This window comes from Alexandromys fortis, unplaced genomic scaffold, assembly GCF_014885135.2.
Source record: "Alexandromys fortis isolate MF-2015 unplaced genomic scaffold, M_Fortis_MF-2015_v1.1 scaffold_293, whole genome shotgun sequence".
Classification (NCBI taxonomy): Eukaryota; Metazoa; Chordata; class Mammalia; order Rodentia; family Cricetidae; genus Alexandromys; species Alexandromys fortis.
This window is the reverse complement of record NW_026068177.1, coordinates 819846-841867: the sequence shown is the minus strand read 5'-3', so window position 1 is coordinate 841867 and position 22022 is coordinate 819846. Positions and strand designations below refer to the sequence as shown.

The 22022-nt window shown below is 50.4% G+C and overlaps 1 protein-coding gene across 5 annotated transcripts; it reads left to right on the top strand.

Annotated features, from left to right (window-relative positions):
- Window positions 1–1901: 1901 nt before the first annotated feature.
- Window positions 1902–21582, top strand: Coq8b (coenzyme Q8B). Of its 5 annotated transcripts, none has more exons than XM_050129043.1 (15): window positions 1902–2010; window positions 2318–2422; window positions 2537–2656; window positions 2802–2868; window positions 5695–5772; window positions 7962–8084; window positions 8219–8304; window positions 9294–9434; window positions 9524–9605; window positions 10646–10739; window positions 14979–15120; window positions 15208–15315; window positions 16702–16767; window positions 20183–20269; window positions 20822–21582. In XM_050129043.1, exons 2-15 carry the CDS (start codon window positions 2321–2323, stop codon window positions 21122–21124), a joined length of 1599 nt encoding a protein of 532 aa, XP_049985000.1. In that variant the 5' UTR covers window positions 1902–2010; window positions 2318–2320; the 3' UTR covers window positions 21125–21582. The 5 variants fall into 5 exon arrangements, with proteins under 5 accessions (XP_049985000.1, XP_049984999.1, XP_049985001.1 ...); XM_050129042.1 differs by having other exon boundaries at window positions 1923–2059; XM_050129044.1 differs by having other exon boundaries at window positions 1952–1976.
- Window positions 21583–22022: the final 440 nt, after the last annotated feature.

Sequence of the window (22022 nt, the reverse complement as noted above, 5' to 3'; positions counted from 1 at the left end):
AAACTGTAACAAAGAACTCTCATGTCTACACCGTGAGTGATGGCACACTCCTATAATCACAGCACTCTGGAGGTAAACAAACACATTCACTAGCTCAGCACCAACCTGGGCTACATAGTGAGAGCCTATCTCAAAAAAAAGCGGAGGCTGGGGATTTACCTTTGTGGCAGAGCCCGTGTACGGGGGCCTTTGATTTAAAAATAAATAAATAAATAAATAAATAAATAAATAAATAAATAAATGACTCGTGTCTAGAGGATTTGTGTGCCAGGGCCCGACACTGGATCCCTACCTCTGTCAATCACTTTGCAGTAAGGGACGCCTCGCTACAAGGTTGGTTTGTTTTTTAGTTTTCCTTATGTGTGTGTGTGTCTGTGCAGGTGCATTCAGGTGCCTTTGGAGGCCAAAAGGGGGCGTTGGATCTAGAGTTGGTGTTACTGGTGGTTGTAAGCTCAACAGCTGAGCCATCTCCTCAGCCCCCCTCCTTTTAATGCTGGTGATCACACTTGCTCTATCCCTGACATATACCTCCAGCACCATTTTTTTTCTTTTCCCAGTTTACCAGGGAGGACTTTGAGATTTCTGCCGTTCGCTAGCCTTTGTCTGTAACCTGCGCCATGAACTCAGGTGTAAGAATACGTGACGCAGGGCCACAGTGAGCCATACCCTGTAGGATTATTGTCTGAGGTGATTTTTCAGTCTATCCCTTGTGGTGACATGGCTTGCATCGCCCGAGTCAGACTCTCGTCTTTGGAGGAGAACAGGAGGTCCTTTTAGTCTTGAAATTGAGTCACCCATAGTAGGGACATTGCGTCTGGGCCCGAGGCTCCGGGATGAGTCATCTCATCCTGGGCTGAGAAGTCAGAGATGGGAACCCACCACATACATCATACACATTTGAGAACATGACGTCTGGAGTCGGAGGAGGGCTCTTCTGAGGTCACATAGCAAAGGGTCAGGCACAGGGATCTTTAGTTCCCGTCAAAGAGGGTGAGGCTAGACAGAGCACCCGTGTAAACACATCTGCAGTTCTCTAGTCGGTGGTGGGAAAGATGTCCCAACCAGCAGCTGTTTCTATTCCAAACGAGAAGAGTGAGTCAATTTTCTTCCATGCCAAGGCTCCTGACTCAGCACTGGGAATCTTGACTGTGTTCTGGGAAATGTCTGGCCTTCAGAGGGCTCCCTCCCACTGACGGCCATCTCTTGAGTGGGCGGGGAGCAGAGAGTAGGGTGCAGGAGGGAACACAGACACAAGTATGCAGCCAAGGGGAATCATGTTGAAGGCCTGAGCGGAGAAACAGTTTTCCTATGCCAGGCAGAGGATTTAGATGTGCAAGGATGGAGGCTGGATGCCAGAATGTGGGTGTTGGTGCAAACTGGAGAGTCTCCATGTGCAAGGAAAATGTTTGCTTGGACGAATGTGTGGTTATATTGCAGGGGTGTGGCTCAGTGTTGGAGAAGCTTGTTTAGCAGTCACATGCAAAAGGCCCTGCGTTTGTGCGCATCCACTGGGGGAAAAAATCCAAAACACATACGATAGCTTTTGAGCTTGCCAAGAGGAAATGTAGCTGGATGTTGATGGTGCAGACCTGCAATTTCAGCAGGTGGGAAGTGAAGGAGTTCAAGGGTATCCACCTTTGGCTACAAGAGAGAGGGAGGATGTTGAGAGAGAAAAAGTACTGGGGAGCGGAGGAGGGACGTTTTCTCAAAGGCATCCCTCGATGCTTTCAAGAAATACCCTGGGTATATCTGGGGCTCACGTGCCTCGCGGCTGACCCAGAAGGCTCCCGGAGCCAATGCTTAGGTCCCACCCCCTTTGCCACGCCTCCTCGCTCAGTGGGGTGTACTTTGTACACGTCAACGAGCCGCTACGCTACCATTGGCTAACTGGTCAGAGGGGGCGGGCATGCAGATGTTCCCGGAAACTCAAGAGGCCCAGCGTGTGCTAAACCGGGAGCCTGAGCCTGGTGGACCGGGTGCTTAGCAACGGGGGAGGTGCCCCGTAACGGGGTATTTGGGGGGGTACAGGAGGGGAATTGTGGATACTTAGCAGCCCAGGGTAAGGCGCTGCCTAGCAACAAGAGGGCCTCTGAAAAGTAGAGAGTAGTCCTGGAGGATCTGTAGGTGTCTAGCAACGGGGAAGAACCCTAGCAACGGCAAGGCNGGGGGAGTGCTGGGGGCGCTTAGGGAAAACCCGAGTTCTTAGGAACGTGGGGGGTAACTAGGAGAAACTTGGAATTCAATTAACAATGGGGGGGGCGCTCAAAGAAGGGGCGAAACAAGGAGGCCCAGTTCTGTAATCCTTATTATCCCTTAGGCAATGTGGTTGGAGCTAGGGGCCGCGCTGCGCGGGACCCGTGGACCGCTGGGCAGGACTGCTCATCTGCCCTGTGGGGCCTTGGGGCCTAGGCCCCACTGGTGGGTAAGAGGCTGGGGCAGGGGGTCCCCAAGGAAAAGAGGCTGAGGGTAAAATGATAGAGAGGCATCCAAAAAGGAGGGCTAGCTCTCCACTCCACTAACATCCACTTCTCTGCAGGGACTATGTAGGGGTTGTCGGGCCCAAAGTGTTCATCAGGACCAGTCTGGAAGAGGCCTAAGTGAGGAGGACATTCGCAGGGCACGAGAAGCCCGGCTCAGGAAGGCACCCCGGCCCCAGGTATCATTGCTTCCACCCCCACCCCACCCCGGGATCCTCTGGGAGAGCACTGGGTCCTGATGTTGAGGAAGGTGGCAGCAGGCTGGCAGGGCTCATCCGCCACTCTGCCCACCTGCCCTACCTCACACCTTCTCCCCTTTCTCAGCTTAGTGATCGCTCGCGTGAACGCAAGGTACCTGCCTCCCGCATCAGCCGCTTGGCCAGCTTTGGGGGTAGGTGCAGCTTGGGGGATCTTCTTGTGATCTAGATCAGAGGCAGCATTCATAGGGTGAAGCAAGGGAAAGGAGGAATCAGAGACAGGGTGAGGGGGGAGAGACGAGGAAAGAGTGATGGAGTTGGCAAAGACCCGCAGACCCCAGAAAAGCAGGAATGTAAGCGTTTATGAGAACCTGTCCTGAGAAAGATCTTGTACCGTGTGTACTTATTCCTCTATTTATGGAAGAGTTTGGGGGTGGGGGAATGTGTGACTTGACTTTAGGTCCTTTAGCAGGATTGTTCAAACATGTATAAAATAAAGGAATGTGTTGCAGCCAATGTTTAAGAAAGGAGAGGAGACCAGGATAGCCATCTGTAATTTCAGCTGTTGGGGTGTTGGTAGGAACAGGACGTTCAAGTGCTCAAGGTCATCACTGGCTGCACAGTGAGTTTGAGGCCAGCCTTGGCTCTGTGAGACCCTGTCTAGAGGAGAGAAAGTTAGAGGAAAGAGGGAAAGGAGGGGCTGGACATAGTAACACAAGCTTTTGTAATCCCTGCTCTTCAGAGGCTGAGAACTGAAGGTTGGAAAGCCAGGCCTGGTGGTACATGCCTGGAAATCAAGCCGCCTGATAAGTTAATGTGGGACTACTTGAACCCACAAATTAAGACCAACCTGGGCATCATGGACCTTGTCTCAAAAAAGAAAGGAAGAGCGAGAGAGAATAGCATAGAAAAAAACCACAAATGGAAAAAAACCACAAATGGATATTGAATATGGATATATATATAATGCACATATGATCTTGTTTTTTTATTTTATTTATTATGTATACAGTGTTCTGTCTGCATGTATACCTGCAGGGCAAAAGAGGGCACCAGATCTCATTATAGATGGTTGTGAGCCACCATGTGGTTACTGGGAATTGAACTCAGGACCTGTGGAAGAGCAGTCAGTGCTCTTAACCTCTGAGCCATCTCTCTAGCCCTCTTGTTTGTTTTTGAGGCAGGTTTTCAGGCCTAGCTTGCCTGAAAGCAGGCTGGTCTCGAGCTCAGGGGTAAGCCTGTCTCTGCCTGCCAAGTTCTGGGATTAAAGTTGTACACCACCACACACTCCCAACACCCCCCAACACACAAATGCTTTGTCTGATAATATCTCCTATATCCTAGTCTGGCCTCAAACTTCCGAGTCTCCTGATTCCACTGCCCCACTCTCTACGGGTTATTATGATGTAAATTTCTCCTTCATCACAGGTCCTTGCTCAGATGTTAAAGATGGGCTCAGTTGAGTGTTATGGGTAGAACTTGGGCAACGGTATGCCCAGGGTTTCAATGTTATGATTAGACAATTTACTTCACTTCTCTGAGCCTCAGTTTCCCTTTCTGCAAAATGTGAGTTTTTCTGTCAAATGTGTTTCACGGAGAACAAAGCTAGTTAATGCAGGGGACACAGCATGGAGACGCAGAAGGGCTGTGCAGCATACTTGGCAAATGCCAGCTGCAAGCTAGAGATGGTGGCAATGAAAGAGGCATGGGGCCTAACATATCTTTAAGAACAAGAGTCAAGGGCTGGAGAGATGGCTCAGTGGTTAAGAGCACTGGCTGCTCTTCCAGAGGTCCTGAGTTCAATTCCCAGCAACCACATGGTTCCTAACAACTATCTATAGTGGTATCTGATGCCCTCTTCTGGCATAAAGTCGGACATGTAGATAGAACACTCATATACATAAGATAAATAAATAAAATCTAGAAAGAATGAAAAAGAACAAGGGTCAAAGTCTGGAATGGTAGTACACACCTTTATTCCCACCTCTTGGGTGCTGGGAACCGAACTCTTCTATTTTTGGTTGTGAGCCTAGCCTTTAACGGCTGAGCCATCCCTCCAGGCCTAGTCCCGCCACTTGGGCAGAGGCAGGCAGATCTCTGTAAGTTAGGCCAACTTGGTCTGTATAGTCAGTTCCAGGTCAGCTAGGGCTACTCACTGAGACCTTGTCTCCAAACGATGTGCAAGAGGAGAGTGGAAGCAGGAGGAGGAAATGAAGAGGAAGCCTGGGGGTTACACCGCATTGCAGGGAGAGGAAGACACGGGAAGTAAGTGATGAGCATAAAGAGAAGGGCTGAGAAGCAATGCCAAGACAGAGCTTGGAGTTGACATCCGTGAGGCCCTGGGTTCTGTCCGTCTGCACAACTGCGAGCAAAATATATATATGAATTAAGATAAGGCCAAGTATGGTGCGTATTCCTAAAATCCTAGCACTGAGAGGTGACATAATGAGTTTAAGGCTAGCCTGGGCTACAAAAGCGTGTCAGAAGAAAGGGTAAGCGTGAGTCGTTCCTGATGGTAGCTCCTGCTATTAAGGAGACTTCAGCAGGATTTCCAGTTCAAGGCCAGCCTAGACTACTGAGCCTAGTCAGACTGGCCAACTTAGTGAAACCCTGTCTGAATTGTTTGTTGTTTGTTTTGTTTTTGGAGACGGGGTTTCTCTGTAGCTTTGGAGCCTGTCCTGGAGCTACCTCTTGTAGACCAGGCTGGCCTTGAACTCACAGAGATCCACCTGCCTCTGCCCCTCGAGTGCTGGGATTAAAGGCGTGCACCACCACCGCCTGGCTGAATTTTTTTTTTTCTAATATTCTAGGAATGTACAGTTTTGGTAACTTCTGTGAGACCCTGTGTTCAGTCAAAAGCGACAGAAGAAAAGAAAAGCTGTGGATACAGCTCAGCTAGGAGGGTGCTTCTCTATTAACTGAGTAACAAAGGCCTCTAGACACCTTCCAAGAGGCAGGGGTGAGGGTCTGAGAGAGGAGTCCAGGCAAGCAAGCACAGAGTTTCCTTTCTTGCTCCTCAGGGCTGGCGATGGGCTTGGGCCTGGGAGCACTGGCCGAGGTGACCAAGAAGTCGCTGCCAGGAGGAAATTCGCAGCCTGGTGAGTAAAGCAGCTTCGCTTGGGCATCCAGCTCTGGCCTCCAGGCCTGGGGTTGTGCTAGAGCTTTGCTTGCAAGTGATGGGTGTAGGCCCGCTGTGGCTCCGGTGGCTCCCGCGTAAATTGTTTATCTAGCACACAGAGGTCAAACACACTGACTGTTTCCCAGGACGCACACTGGGTGGATCACAACTGCCTGTAACTCCAGCTCCACGGAATCCAGCGCCCTCTGCTGGCTGCTTCGGATTTTAACACACATGGTGCACACACACAGACACAGACACACAGACACAAATAAAAATATAAAATCTTTTTTTTTTTTTTTTGGGTGGGGGTACAACAGGATTTCTCTATAGCCCTGGCTGTCCTGAAACTCTCTTTGTAGACCATGCTGGCCTTGAACTCACAGAGATTCACCTGCCTCTGCCTCCTGAGTGTTGGGTTGAAAGGTGTGTACTACCACACCTAGCTAAAAAAAAAAAATTAAAATCAAGATATTTTAGACTAAAGTGAAATCAAGACTGGTCTGGATACAAAGCAAGTTTAAAGGAATCCTGGATGACTTATTTATTTATTTATTTTGAGGCAAGGTTTCTCTGTGCAGCCCTGGCTGTCCTGGAACTTACTCTGTAGACCAGGCTGGCCTGAAACTTACAGAGATCTTCCTGCTTCTCCCTCTTGGGTGCTGGGATTAAAGGTATGCACCACTGTGAAGAATTTTTTGAAGACCCAACAAGTCTGGGCTCAGTGGTAAAGTGCCTGCCTAGCATGTTTGAGTTTCTAGGTTCCAGCTCCAGGATCACAAATACAATGATCACTCTAAAGATAGTGTTTATGTGGCTCTTATTTATTGTTACATTATTGGGGAGATTAAAACTTTGAGCTTAACTTTTTAAATTTATATTATTTATTGAGACAGGGTCTCTCCATGTAGCACTGACTGTCCTGGAACTCACTCTGTAGACTGGGCTGGTCTCAAACTCACAAAGATCCACCTGCCTCTGCCTCCGGAGTTCAAAGATTAAAGGTGTGGTCTTGAACTTCTGATCCTTTTGCCTAGGCTGCTTCGGTGCTGTGGTTTGAGGCATGTGCTACCACCACTGTGGCTTATCTGCCTTCTGTGGTTGACTTTTTGTCAGGGGGATGCACTCATGTGGCAAGGTTTAGTAGCTGTGTGTTCGGAACTATGTGGTCACTCTGTCTCTGACTCTTGAGTTTACACTTGGAGAAGGAACTCCACTGCCTTTGGACATCCCTTGTAGAAGCTGCCTGTTGTCAGGGGCTGCACTAGCATTCTCTCATCGGACATGTCTGTCGCCAGAGTCTGCTCATTCCTTTCCCGGCCGCCCAGACCCAAATAATCACACAGAAACTAGATTAATTACAACACTGTTTGGCCAATGATTCAAGTGTATTTCTAGCAAGCTCTCATATCTTTTTTTAAAATATTTATTTATTTATTATATATACAATATTCTGTCTGCGTGCATACCTGCAGGCCAGAAGAGGGCACCAGACCCTATTACAGATGGTTGTGAGCCACCATGTGGTTGCTGGGAATTGAACTCAGGACCTTTGGAAGAGCAGGCAATGCTCTTAACCTCTGAGCCATCTCTCCAGCCCCCCAAGCAGCTTTTATATTAAGCAATGGTAATAAACATATTCACAGCATACAGAGGAGAATCCCACATCACAGGTCTCAGTTCAAGCTGCTGCTCATCTTTCCAGCACTTGATATTAGCGGTGGGTTAGTAATTAATAGATTTCAGGTCATTGTTTTTTCCTTGAGACAGGGTCTCCTGTAGCCCAGGCCTTGAATTTACATGGATCCTTCCCTGCCTCTGGCCTTCTGACTACTGGGATTACCCAAGAATCAATCCCCATGCCTAGCTCTCTCTTTTTTTTTTCTTGTTATTATTTCCTACCTGTAATATCAGCACTCAGGAAGCAGAGGCAGAAGGATTTTATGAGTTTGAGGCTATCCTGTACTACATTGTAAATTAAAAAAAAAAAAACTGACCTTTAGTCCCAGCACTCAGGGGTAAAGACAAAGAGATCTCTGTGAGTTCGAGGCCAGCCTGGGCTGTTACACAGAGAAACTCTGTCTTGAAAAGTGAAAAACCAACCAACCAGCAGCAGAAAAGCAAGGTTCTTTCTGTGCACCTATTACTGATGCTTACCTCTCTCAACAGACGGTGGCTCTGGACTGGGCTCCAGCCCATTCCTTTCTGAGGCCAACGCTGAGAGGATCGTGCAAACCTTATGTACAGTCCGGGGGGCTGCCCTCAAGATCGGCCAGATGTTCAGCATCCAGGGTACAGCCTGACCCTCAACCCTAGACCTTTGACCTCATTCCCACCCCACCCAGCAGCCGGCCCTGATTTCAGGAGTTCACATGGAACCCCTCTTTGTCTCCCTCACTATTTCCCTCATCCCACTGTCTCCCAAGACAACAGCTTCATCAGCCCCCAGCTGCAGCGAATCTTTGAGAGAGTCCGCCAGAGTGCTGACTTCATGCCCCGCTGGCAGATGCTGGTGAGTATCTGGTTTGGGACAATGGTGGCTTGGTAGCCCTTATCAGTGGATTGCATAGATCAACATATAATCTATAAAGCCCTTAGTCTATATTGCATAGACAGGCATAAGCCTATCCCTGTCACTCCATGAGAGACATGCAAGTTTGAGCTGTGGTTAACTAAAGGAGCTCATGCTAGGACGTGATGGCACTTGGAGTTAGATGCAGTAGGGTCGGGAGTTCAAGGTCATCCTGAGCTCTGTAGAGAATCCCAGGCCAGCCTGGGCTACCTTAGACCTTTCCTCACACAAAGAAATTCGACGGAGACTTTGTCTGTAAATAGGATAGCGTAATACCTAGCACTGAGCTGTTCTATAACTATATGGGGGCATAGGCGTCAGCCACCTAGCTGCCTGCTCTCTGGTCTGCTGCTTATCACGTGACCTGGGTAGTCACTGTGGCTCTGTGAGCCACTCTAACAACCACGCCAGGACCAAAGGAAACCCGACTTCATCATCACTTTATGACTTTTGGAAATCCAATAAGGAATGCTATTAGTCTTCATTAACAATCCCCCTGGGCGGTGGTGGTGCCTGCCCTTAATCCCAGCACTCAGAAGCAGAGGCAGGTGGATCTCTGAGTTCAAGGCCAGCCTGGTCTACGAAGAGAGTGGCAGGCCAGTCAGGACTTCACGGTGAGACCCTGCCTTGGAAAAACAGGAACAGCAATGTCGCTGTTCCTCCTGTGGAACTCTGAGTCTTAGGAGTTCCTTCTCACATCCCTTAGTAAATCTACATTTGCTTCCTCCACTCAAACACAGACTGAATAATTGCATCTGGCTGGTCCCTCACCTGGGCAAGAGGCTTCCCCTGAGCCTTGGTTTTCACATCTGTAAGATGATGTATCAGCGGAGGGTGAGCCCCAGGCTCGCTAACACAAGTGCTCGGTACAGGGAATGAACTCCGCTGACTGGAACCATGATGGTAACTGTCATGCTCACTTCCTTCAGAGAGTTCTAGAAGAGGAGCTGGGCAAGGACTGGCAGGACAAGGTGGCCTCTCTGGAGGAAGTGCCCTTTGCTGCTGCTTCCATTGGGCAGGTACACCAAGGTGTGCTAAAGGATGGGACTGAGGTAGCTGTGAAGATCCAGGTGAGTGGGGAGGCTGGGTGGGGTCGGGGATGGGCATGGTGCTGTCCCTGAGGCACGCGTGACTTCCCACCCCTCCTTCCTCCTGACAGTACCCAGGTGTTGCCCAGAGCATCCAGAGTGATGTGCAGAACCTGCTGGCCCTGCTCAAGATGAGTGTGGGCCTACCAGAGGGTGAGAGGAAGTGGGGCCAGCCTGGGACAGCATTGTGGGTGCACATGCATCACGTGGGTGACAGGAGGGGAAGCTCAGCGAGGATGAGTGGATGTGACATACAAAGAGACAAGTCCAGACAAATGCACAGACAGACAGACAGAAGCAGAGAGAGGAGCTGGTGGGCAGTCCTGTTTGTGTTGTGTCACGTGAGGGATCACCTGTAGAAGACAGAGCAAGTGTGTTCCTGGGCAAGAAAGGCGGTAGAGAGATGTGGACAGGTCTAGAAGCGAGATGAGAGGCAGAGGGCAATGTGAGGTTTATTTTAAACAGAAGGCGGAGACGATGGCCGGGGATATAGCTCAGTACAGTGTTTGTCCGGCATGCACAATTCCCTGGGCTGAGAGCTCTGATACCCAATAGGATGTGGTAGGGCATACAGCACCCCCACACCGGGGGCGGGGGCAGACGTTCAGGGCCATTCTTAGCTAACAGCAAGTGAAAAGAAGTGCTTGAGGCCTGTGGCAGCTCTCACTAGAGTCAAGCCCAGGCCTCAGACTTTCACAGAGACCACAGCTGGGGGAAAGACAGAGGATAGGTGGCTCCGAGATGAGGTGGGTAACCTGGGTCTGGTGGCTCACAATTATAATCCCAGCACAGGGAATCTGAGGCAGGAGGATTGCTGAGAGTTGGGGTCAAGCCAGGACTTTACAGAGAAACCCTGTCACAGATGTACAGGCAAGCAGAGAAGCATGTCTGTAATCCCCGGATTTGGGAGCTGGGAGCAGGAGGATCAGGGGTTCAGGGTCAACCTTGGCTACATATTGAGTTGGAGGCTAGCCTGAGCTACAAGAGACCCTGCCCCAAAAAAAAAAAAAAAAAAAGAGGGATGAAAAGGAGGGGGTTAAAGTCTAGAACAGAGGTGCATGGGACAGTGAGAGCCGTAGAAAGAGAAATATGTAAGGACCAGAGAAGCAGAGAAGACAGGAGCGCATAGGAGCCTGAGCGTTCTGGCAGAGGATGGGCAACCATCCTCAACTGCTGTCCCTCACACCACCCAGGGCTGTTTGCTGAGCAGAGCCTGCAGGCCTTGCAGCAAGAGCTGGCTTGGGAGTGTGACTACCGAAGAGAGGCTGCTTGTGCCCAGACATTCAGGTAAGCTGACGTCCCCTGCAGGCTCCCGGGGGACCGGGCTGGGCTGGATGTGATACTGCAGACTCTTCTTCCTTCGGTTCTTTTATCTCTCCATCCATTTCTTGCTATTGCATGTTCTCTGGGGGCCTGTGCAGGTCACTTCTCTCAGAGTCACAACCACATGGTGGCTCACAACCATCTGTAATGAGTATAACGAGATCTGCTGCCTTCTTCTGGTGTGCAGGCATTCATGCAGGCAGAACACTGTAGACATACTGAATAAATTAATCTTTAAAAACAACAGCTTCTGGAAAGGTCTCACTGGGCAGTTCCTGCTGGCCTAGACCTTGAACTTACAGAATACAGCCCCACCTTTGTCTCCCAAGTACTGAATTTAAAGGAATGTGCCACCAGGCCAGCTCAACTTTCATTAATTTTAAATTTCATTTTACACCAGGCGTGATGTTTACCTGTAATCTTATCACTTGGCAGTCAGGGGCAGGTGGATCTCTGTAAGTTCAAGGCCAGCCTCCTCTACAAAGGGAGTTCTAGGCCAGCCAGGGCTACAAAATGAGACCCTGTTTCAAAACAACAACAAAAACTCGAAAAATTTTTTAGTTTGTTTTTTGCCTGCACTGTGTCTGTGCACCACGTGCATGCAGTGCCCACAGGCACCAGAAGAGGGCGTTGGATTCCCCTGGAACAGGATTATAGCCGGCTGTGAGCCACCAGGAGGATGCTGGGAACCAAGTCTGGGTCTTCGGGAAGAGCAGCCAGTGCTGGAAGCATCTCTTGCTGAAGCTAGAACTCCCTGATTTGACTTGACTGGCTGGCCGCAGACCCCAGGGGTGCTCCTGTATCTGTCTCCTTGGTGCCGGATGACAGGCACAGACTGTCATTTGTTGCTGTTGACATGGTCTTCATGCTGTGCGGCAAGCAGTTTACCCACTGAGCCGTGTCCTCAGCTCCATCCCTATCATCGGCCTCCTTGATTAATTCCGTGTGGACGTTTATATTGTATACCATCAGAATTTTATTCCAGAGCACCAATGTGTACAAGCCTTAACCTAGAAACGTAAATCTATCAAATCTGTTCAGCAAGGTGGATAAATAAGTTACAGCGTTTTTGTTTTTGTTTTTGAGATATGTCTCACTGTGTTTCCCTGGCTGGTCTCAAGCTTGCTCCAGTCATTCCGATTCTGCCTCCCAAGTGCTGGGATTACAGGTGTGCCCCATTCCTGGCTTTTATGGTGTTTTCAATATTACTGGTTGACTCATTTAATTATTTTGAGTGTATGTGAGACTCTGGATTCTGCTGAAGCTGGAATTACAGGCAGTTGTGACCCTCCTAATGTGAGCACTGGGGACAGAGCTTGAGTCCCGGAAGAACAGCAAACATGCTCCAACTGCCAAGCCATCTCTCTAGCCAGCCCCGCCCTCTTATCTTTTGAGACAGGATCTCAATGTGTAGCTGAGCTGGTCTCAGACTCAGTGTGTGGCTGTGTTGGCCTTGTATTCCTGATCCTGCGGCCTCCAGCTCCCACTGGATGCATATGCCGCCACATCCGGGTCTCTATGGCTACAGACCAGTGCGCTTCTGTCCTGGATTAAGGACAACTCTAGTCGGAGGGTGCAGCTCAGTTGGTGTTTGCGCACACATCATGCTCTGGCTTTGACCCCAACACCACACATACCAGGTGTGGTGGCTAAGGCCCACAATCCTAGTGCTGGGAGGTGGAGGCTGGAAGGTTAGAAATTCAAGGTCATCCTCTGCAACACAGATAAGTCTGAGGCAGCCTGAGCTATGGAGACACCATCTCAAAAAACAAAACAACAAAAAGACAAAAAACAAGAGACACCTTGAGAGAAAACTACAGTGTGGCTCACAAGTCCGCTATGACTCCCAACATGCCAAGCTCAGGGCCGGGGGAGGAGACAGTCCAGACAGACAGCAGTCATCCAAACCTGTGTCCTGGACCCTGATGACTATGGGATTCAGTCAGGTCAGCCCTCACCAGGCTGTGTGGCCTGATTCTGTACAGCGGCCTCGGGAGAGCATTCCCATAGGGGAGGTGTGCTGATTAAATGCCTGGCTCTTGAGAAGTCGGGCCAGTATCAGAGACCACACAAACTAGGGCTAAATTCCAGCCCAGAGCGGGACCCTGTGGAGCAGGTCAGAGCAGCCCCACCTAGGATCTCCCAAAGCCTGCCCCTCGTGCCTGCTCATCTGCCTGTCCCCAACGTCCCCACGGGTCCTCATTCATCCTCTTTGTCCCTGGTCTACCTGGACACTTGTGGTTCAGCTTATCACTTCTGTTGGCCGAGGCTGGCACTGTTACCTCCCATCCACCCAACCAGCACTGTCCAGTATCAAAACACACAGAGAAGAACTTCATTATTGGGGAGGTGATATGTGTACATGTGTGTTTGTGTATGTGCGAGGCATGTGGAGGCCAGAGAACAACCCTAGTTAGGTTCCATCTGGTTTTTGAGTCAGAACCTTTCTCTGGCCCAGAAGTGGGTGACCATTGCTCCCCAGGGGACCACAGGGCTGCTTCCTCATGTCTGGGATTACAGTTGTGTGCACCACACCCAGCTTTTCCCCCATGGATTCTGGTGACAAAACTTGGGTTTTCATGCTTATGTGGTAAGCATTTTATTCATGGAGGTAACTCCTTGACCTTTCTTTGTTTGTTGGGGGGCTAGAATGCCATGCAGCCCAGACTAGCCTCAAACTCCCTATGTAGCTGAGGATGCCCTTGAACTCCACCTCTCTATGCTAGGACTATAAGCATGCACATCACACCCAGGTCTCAGTGGCAGACTATGACACAAGCATTACCACTGTGACATTGCAACTGTCAACCTGCTGAAATCACTAGACACTCCTGGAGGGAAGCGTATGTGTACCACGCTAGGTACTCTTGGAGGGAAGCGTATGTGTATCACGCTAGGTACTCCAGGGAGGGAAGCGTATGTGTACCACGCTAGGTACTCTTGGAGGGAAGCGTATGTGTACCACGCTAGGTACTCTTGGAGGGAAGTGTATGTGTACCACGCATATACTTCTTGCCTCCGGCTCCCAGTTGCTGAGATTACAGGCATGCACCACACATCTGGGTCAGAAAAGGATTCTTCAATTTAGTTACCACTGTTGAGACCACAGGCCCTAGAGATCTGCCTGCCTCTGCCTCTCGGGTGTTAGGATTAAAGGTACTTACCACCACCCAGCAGGAATTTACTTTTTTTAATTTATATTTTTACTTTATGGGCATAGGTGTTTTGCTTGTGTGCACCAAGTACATGCAGTGCCCTCAGAGGCCAGAAGAGGGCGTCATATTTTCATAGTTTCTGAAACTGGCATTATAGACAGTTGTGAGCCACCATGTGGGTGCTAGGAGTTGAACTCAGGGTTTCTGGAAGTATAGCCAGTTCTCTTAACTGTTGAGCCATCTCTCCAGCCCTCTTTTCTTTCTTGCTTGCTTACCTGCTTTTTGAAACAGCACCTCATCATGCACCCTGGGTGATCTGGAATGAGATGTCACAGAGGCTGACCTCCTGCCTCCACTCCCCAGTGCTACCACATGCAGCTTAGACCCAGGTTTACCACGAGTCACTGAAATTCTCTGGTGATCCCAGGAGTGACTGTTGACTATCACTGTAGAGCCATAGACTTAAAAAAAAAATTTTTTTTTTGTTTGTTTTTGTTTTTTCTTTAGACAGAGTGTAACAACCCTAGCTGTCCTGAAACTAACTCTATAGACCAGGCTGACCTCAAACAACTTAAAAACTATAAAAATATTTTTTAATATTTATCATTTAATGTTGTGTGTACATGTGCATACACACATGTGTGTGCATGCTACAGCATACATGTAGGGCTTGGAGGCCAACTTTAGGAATATGCAGGCCCTGGGGTCAAACTCAGGTCATAGGCTATGGGTCAAGTGCCTTTGTCCACTACGCCATCACAACCATAAATTCTTTTTAAGTGACGCATGAACCAGATATTCTGAGCTCACTGTCAAGTCACCTGAAGGACTAATGGGAGGGAAGTGGTAACTGGGTCTCCAGCCACACACAGTTAAAAGACCAGTCTGGCCAGGTAGTGGCTGTCACCCATGGTTGCCACGCCAGAGAAGTGAGGAGGAAATGAAAGCCTAGAGCAGCGTGGCCTGAAGGGCCTCTCAGTAAAACAGCCAGTTCAAGCCAAGCCCCCACCTGAAATCTCTCTCATCCCTCGCCTTCTTCCTGCCCCAGGAAGCTCTTGGCCGACGACCCCTTCTTCCGGGTGCCAGCTGTGGTGCAGGAACTGTGCACTGCACGTGTGCTGGGCATGGAGCTGGCTGGGGGCATTCCTCTGGACCAGTGCCAGGGCCTGAGTCAGGACATCCGGAATCAGGTATATCTCCTGTGGGACAGGAAGGGGGATGGGCCGAGCTCGCACTTTCTCTCCTGGATGCCCCACTGAGATGTCTCCTTCCTCCAGATTTGCTTTCAGCTCCTGAGGCTGTGTCTGCGCGAGCTGTTTGAGTTCAGATTCATGCAGACAGATCCCAACTGGGCCAACTTCCTGTATGACGCCTCCAGCCACCAGGTTGGTTCCTGAGGATATGAATCAGGGTACATCAGCTAGCTAGCTGCTGAAAAGACCATTTCCCCAGGGGCCAGAGAGATGATTCAGTGGGTAAAGATGCTTGCTCCCAAGCCTGCCAGCCCGTAAGTCAATCCTCGGGACCCACGTGGTGGAAGCAGAGGACTGAGTAGCAAGTTGTCCTCTGACCTCCACACATGCACCATACATAATACATAATAAATACAAAAAAAAAATAGGGCTGGAGGGATGGGTCAGTGGATAGAGCACTAGAAGGACCTGAGTTGATCCCCAGAACCCACACAGTGGCTTAAAACCATCTGTAACTCCAGTTCCAGGGGACCCAGTGCCCTCCTCTATCTCTGTAATATATATATATATATATTCATTTGGATATATATATCCAAATGAATGAACCAGAGCTAACACCATGATGGGGAAAACTACAAGCCGTCTGGGCCCCAAGTACAGATTACAGGACATTAGAGGAAGCACTGTGAGAGTTTTTGGGGACCCACTGTGCAGCCCAGGTCGGCGCTGAACTCCTCATCCTCGTGCTTCACCTGGAATTGCAGACACGTGTGTCCGGGCCTGGCTTCTCTGTAAATACAAAGGTTTACACTATGCAGCTATTATTGTATTAGATATGGTGTGTGCCTACATACGAATGTAGAAGGTGTGCGTGGGAATTTCAGGGGAAATTTACTTTTTAAAATTATTTTAGAATTCATGTGTACAGGTGTTTAGCTTGCATCTATACTGTGCACCGTTTGTGTGTAGTGTCTGAAGAGGCCAGAAGAGGGCATCAGATTCCCTGGAACTGGAGTTTACAAGAGTTGTGAGCCACTGTGTGGGTGCTGGGAATCGAACCCGAGTCCACTAAAAGACTTACTGAAGTGTTCTCAACCACTGAGTCATCTCTCCAGTCCTCAGGAAATTATTTAATGGTATTAGTTTCAGGAAAGTGATGACCCTGGAGAAGGTCCCGGGAGTATACAAGCAAGGGAGGAATAAACCGGTGATGGTGGTATGGATATTTTAAGCTGAGTAGTAGGACTTGTAGGTATTCACTTATTTTCTAGATGTCTTATTTCTTCATTACTTTATGGGCCCAAGATACCTCAGGTGTGATGGTGCACACCTTTAATCCAGCACTAAAGCTCAGTCTTAGGGTACCTGCCTAGAATGCATCAGTTGGGGGCTAGGGGTGTTCAATCACAGAGGCCTGGCCTCCTCATATCCACAAACAAGAGGCTGGGTGTGTGACATGCCCAAGAATACAGTGTTTGCCTGTGTGTAGGTGTGGCTGAACAGCCAGAGTGGAGCTGTAGGGGAGAGGGAGCTGTCCTGACCACTTCAGTCCTACATTCCTTTCACCCGTTGTTCCAGGTGACTCTACTGGACTTTGGAGCAAGCCGGGCATTTGGAACAGAGTTCACAGACCATTACATTGAGGTGAGTACCCCCAACCCTGAGGCTTCTGAAGGGTCAAGGGTCAAGCTGGATAGTAAGAACAGGGTAAGAAGGAAAAGCAAACTGGATCTAAGAAATATGGGCCTTCACTGCCGGGCGGTGATGGTACACTCCTTTAATCCCTGCACTTGAGAGGCAGAGGCAGGCGGATCTCTGTGAGTTCCAGGCCAGCCTGGTCTACAGAGTGACACTCTATAATAGTAATATTAATAACAGCTAGCGATCAACCACTTAATATTATTACAAGTAGCGTCTGACTGAAAGTGGCCAGGGCCACTCAGAGCTCCACTTTACAGGTGATGTAACAGAGGCTTAGAGAGCAGCTTCCCCAAATCCCAGCAGGCCTGTGGGTCACAGGTAGTCTGGGTTCAGAGCCCATGTCCCAGACCTTGCTGAGAGAAGAGCCAGAGATGACCTCCCTGTCCAGCGTCTTGACATCCAGCCTGCGCCTCATAGGAAGCTGTAGCTCCTCAAGGAATGCTTTCTCACCTACGTGGTTCTTCCATGTCTTCCAAGTCAGTCAGTCCCAGAGGCTGCAGAGACCAGCTCACTTGTGTCTACATGCAGCTTAGGTTTTCTGTTCGTCTAGTCACTTCAGACATTCTCCGACATCTCCTTGGTGCCCAGCCCTGCTCCTCCACCTCCTTTTCCCCATCACAGAGCTCACCATCTGTGTTCCACAGTCAGGGACACAGAAGGGTCAGGGCTAGGCTGAGGAAATGGCGGCTGTTGTGAGCATCTAGAAGAGCCTGTCCCAGATTGAGGAAGAGGGGCTTTTGAACTGAGAGCTGAGGGATGTAAAATCAGGAAGAAGCCTTTCAGAGAGTTCCACTCCCTGGTGATAAATATATGAGCCTGTGGGGCCATTCATATTCAAATGACTAAAAGAGGGAATTTAGGAACATCCTTTCTGCCCGGTGGTACTTCTGAACAGAAATGGCCATGTTGGGGATGGAGAGATGGCTCAGCGGTTATAGAGTATTTGCAACTGAGTCTTAGTCACGGTTGTATGGCTGTGAAGAGACGCCATGACCAAGGCAAACTTATAAAAGAAAGCATTTATTTGGGGGTTGGCTTGCAGTTTCAGAGGGTGAGTCCATGACCCTCAAGCCATGAGCATAGTAGCAGGCAGGCATGATGCTGTAACAGCATCCGAGAGCTTACATTTGATCCACAAGCAGAACACAGAGAGAGAGGGGGGGGGGGGTAACTATGCCAGGTGTGGACTTTTGAAACCTGAAAGTCAACCCACACTTCCTGCAACAAATCCACCTCCTAGACTTTCCCAAATAGCTCCACCAGCTGGGGACCAAGTACTCAGTATTTAAACGGATGAGCCTGTAGGGGCCATTCAAACCACTACACCCCAGCTCAGCACCTAGCACCCATACGGGCTCATAACCATCTGCAAGCAGGGGATCCAAAGCCCCTTTCTGTCCTTCATACATGGATCAAAGGGAAACCCATGTTCTGATTGGACAGGCAGGTGTTGGGTGGAGCCCAGACATGTTGGGTCCTAGGCCCCTCTGCAGTAGGCACTCTTAATCTCCTGAGGTGCTTCAGAAAGGACTTGGGGAGGAACAATAGAGTTGAAAACTCCCCCCAACCCCGACAGCAAGTAACCTCCAAGACTGGGGACTGAGCCCATGGGGGCTGTGAGAAGTTATGGAGGTGCTGGCTGGGAGGAAACCTAGTGGACAAAGGGCCATGGGCACTAACAGTCTTGAAGACAAAGGAGAAAGGTGGCTGAGACATGGCCAAAGACTCTGGCCCGAGAACTTTTCAGGCCACCTCTAACTGCTGACAAGAACTGGTGACACAGACTACCCCACACAGGCCATTTGGGACATAAAGCCAAGACCTCCCTGAGTACTCGAACCATCTATTTCTCCTGGATGCTCCCTTCCAAAAACCACCTTAACCTTTAAACAACAACCCCAAGACTGTTGTTTGAATGTGGTGGCCAATAATCAGAGTACTTGGGGCAGGACAGGACAAGAGAATCATGAGTTCAAGGCCAGCCTGGGTTTCTTAAGAGCCTGTTTATTTTTAGGTGCATTGTGTGTATATACATATACATACATAAACATGTGTATATATACATATATACACATGCATATATATGTATATATATTCATACACATGCACACGCATGCCCACATGCACCATGGGACACACGAGGACAGAGGAAAATCTGCTGAATCAGTTCTCTTTCTACCATGTGGGACCTGTGGGGCCTGAGAATCAAATTCAGGTCATCAGGCTAATCAGCACCTTTAGTGACTGAGCTATCTTTTAAAAAAAGGGGGGGGATCAGCCCATTTATATGGAACCCTAACAGAAGGCCAGACAGCACAAGTAGGGGAGTGACAACAGAATTACTTATTTGTCCCTGCCCCCCCCCAAAGAAAAGGGCAGTGCAGTGGGTTGGGGCTGGACTGGCGCCTTCCTCTGTTCTAAGCTCGCCTCTTCTGCACAGGGGCCCAGGGACAGCCAGCAACAACCAGTGACGTCAAGCTCCCCGCTGTAGGCACAGTGCTGAGTCCCACACAGTGATCCCAGGAGGAACCTGGTTCCTCCCATTTAACGGATGAGAAAGCAGAGGCCCAGCTATGGTTTGCCTAGAGTCCCCTGAGCCCCAGGAACTCGGGGTCTCCCTCTACAGGACTGGACAGGAACTTAGCTCCACAGCAAGGGGCATCCTGAGTGCTGTGTCTCATGACCAGTACAACTGGACCCATCTGGAACCCTTACACCCAAGGAGTTCAAAATCCAGTAGGGGAGATGGCCTTCTGGCAGTCTCAGACACCAAATACCACCCATTCTTATCTGGTGTGTGGACCCACCAACATTTGTGACTCTGTGCCCCTCGTGGTGGTGGCTTCCAGACAGTCTGCATTCTCAGTGTGGCAGAGCCCTGACCATTTCCACCAGACTCTCCCCAGTCCTGAGGGAGACATAGCAGGGACAGAGTAGGGAGGGGAAGCTTCTAGGAGAAAGAGTGTACTCAGGACAGTTTAAATGGAGGTGGATCCAGGGTGGGCAAGATGTCCCCTCCCCACTCTCTTCCTCCCTTCCTTTTTAACAGTGTTACCTGATAGTCCAGGCTGGCTTTGAACTCATAATCCTGACCCGCCTCCTGAGGGATTGTAGGTATGTACTACTATACCCCTTTGGCTGGTATTTCCTATTACCTAGAACCTGTCTTGTAGCCTGGTGTGATGGTGCAGACCCCTAACTCTTGCAGGCAGAGGCAGGAAGATCAGGAAGGAGTTCACTGTTATCCTCAGCTGCATAGTGAGTTGAAGATAGTGTAGGCTATGTCAGACTGCCTCAAAGCAGAAACAAACCCCCAAAGCCTCCCTTCCACACGGGTCTCTATCCTCTGACATCCCAGGTGGTGAAGGCTGCTGCTGATGGAGACCGAGATCGAGTCCTGAAGAAATCCCAGGATCTCAAATTCCTCACAGGCTTTGAAACCAAGGTTGGTGGCCACTGGGCAGAAGGGCTGGTGTGTTTGTTGCTGTGTTTCCTTTAGGGGACTAATGTCTTTGGGGAGTGGAGGACATAGGAGCTGCTGCGCTCTGCTGAGCAACTGGAGAAGGATGGGGTGGGGGAGTGGAGATTGTATTTCTATCCCAGGGGAGTGGGATAACTGGATGGACTAGTCTATACTGAGGAGCTCTGGGGTGGGCTGGAGGGTATGGCTACTAAGGGGGGGGGAGCACCACTATTTATTCTGGGGATCCTGGGTTTGAGGAGTAGAGAGGCTGCTAGTCTGTCAGAAGCCAGGGCTTCTTCAGAGTAACTGGGGGGGGGGGTGTGGACAGTTGGTGTCTACTTATTCCTTTTCCGGCACCTTGGGCTAGCAATGCAAGTCTTCCACCACGGAGCCCCACCCGGTCCCCAGCCCCTCACTGGTGGATTCTAGGCCAGCTCTACCAGTGAGTCACGTCCCAGCCCTTGCAGTTTGCCTCTTCTGAAGTAGTCAGAGGACATTATGTCCGTCTGGATGCATCTGCCATCCCCACCCTAGGCATTCTCCGACGCCCACGTGGAGGCAGTGATGATTCTGGGGGAGCCCTTTGCTTCCTCGGGTCCCTACGACTTCGGGGCTGGAGAGACAGCTCACCGAATACAGGGCCTCATCCCCGTGTTGCTTCGGCATCGGCTGCGCCCACCACCTGAGGAGACCTACGCCCTACACCGCAAGCTAGCTGGGGCTTTCTTAGCCTGTGCTCGCCTCCACGCCCACATCGCCTGCCGGGACCTCTTCCAAGACACCTACCACCGTTACTGGGCCAGTCGCCAAGCACTGCCACTGCCAGCAGCCTCCTGACTAGAAGGACCTCCCTGACGACCCCACCATGACTGATTCCATCCGGGGATACCAGTTCCACAGCGGGGTCCTCTGCTACGGCTCTTCTTACCCCCTGACGCTCTATCCTGGTGTCAGAGACTAGTTTCTTGTCTTGGATCTTCAGGCCCCTGAAGTTAGTTCCCTGATCCAAAGTGGGCATCCTGGAATTCTAAACCTGGGAGTCAGCGAATTACTGCCATCATCTAAGTGAACCCTTGGCCCCTTCATGGGGTTCACTCTTATCTGGAGGGGGCGCCCCTCAGCCCCAGGTCTTCCAGGATCCTCAGGAGTGAGGGGACATGGTGGCTGTTGGAGGCGGTCCTCACCTTTGCCTCCCTCGCTTTACCAGCTGCCTTCTTCCGGGGTTCCAGCCTGTGTATTGGTGGATGGGGGTGGGTGCCGATCCTTCTCTTCGAATAAAGGCACCCTTTCCCTTCCCCCCAGCTCTTTTCTCTCTGCGCTAAGGGGGAGGAGCTCACAGGCGGCTCCAGGTGCAGATGGCCAGACCCTCCCCCCTTGTCTAGGGCCATCTGTTGCGGGGAACCTCCTCCACCCCCCCCCCACGTGCTGACCACCTGCTCCGAAGGCTGTGGCAGCTGAGAAGTACCCTCCTATCACACATTCTCGCCCCTCACCCCCAGCTTCAGGCTCCCACATGACAACCTCGCCTTTGCTAATGGGCCCTAATGCCCCTACCAGCTGCTTTGCCAAACCCACAGGACCGGACTGGGTGTGCAGCAGCGTCCAGAACTAGGACTGGTCCTATCCCAATGCCTTCTCTCCGCAAGCCAGAATGCTCTCCCTCCAGGATGTCGGGGTCTGTTCCTTTCCCCTCCCCTTGCTTGCAAAAAAGTGCCTCGTCACCGCTTCTGCCCGC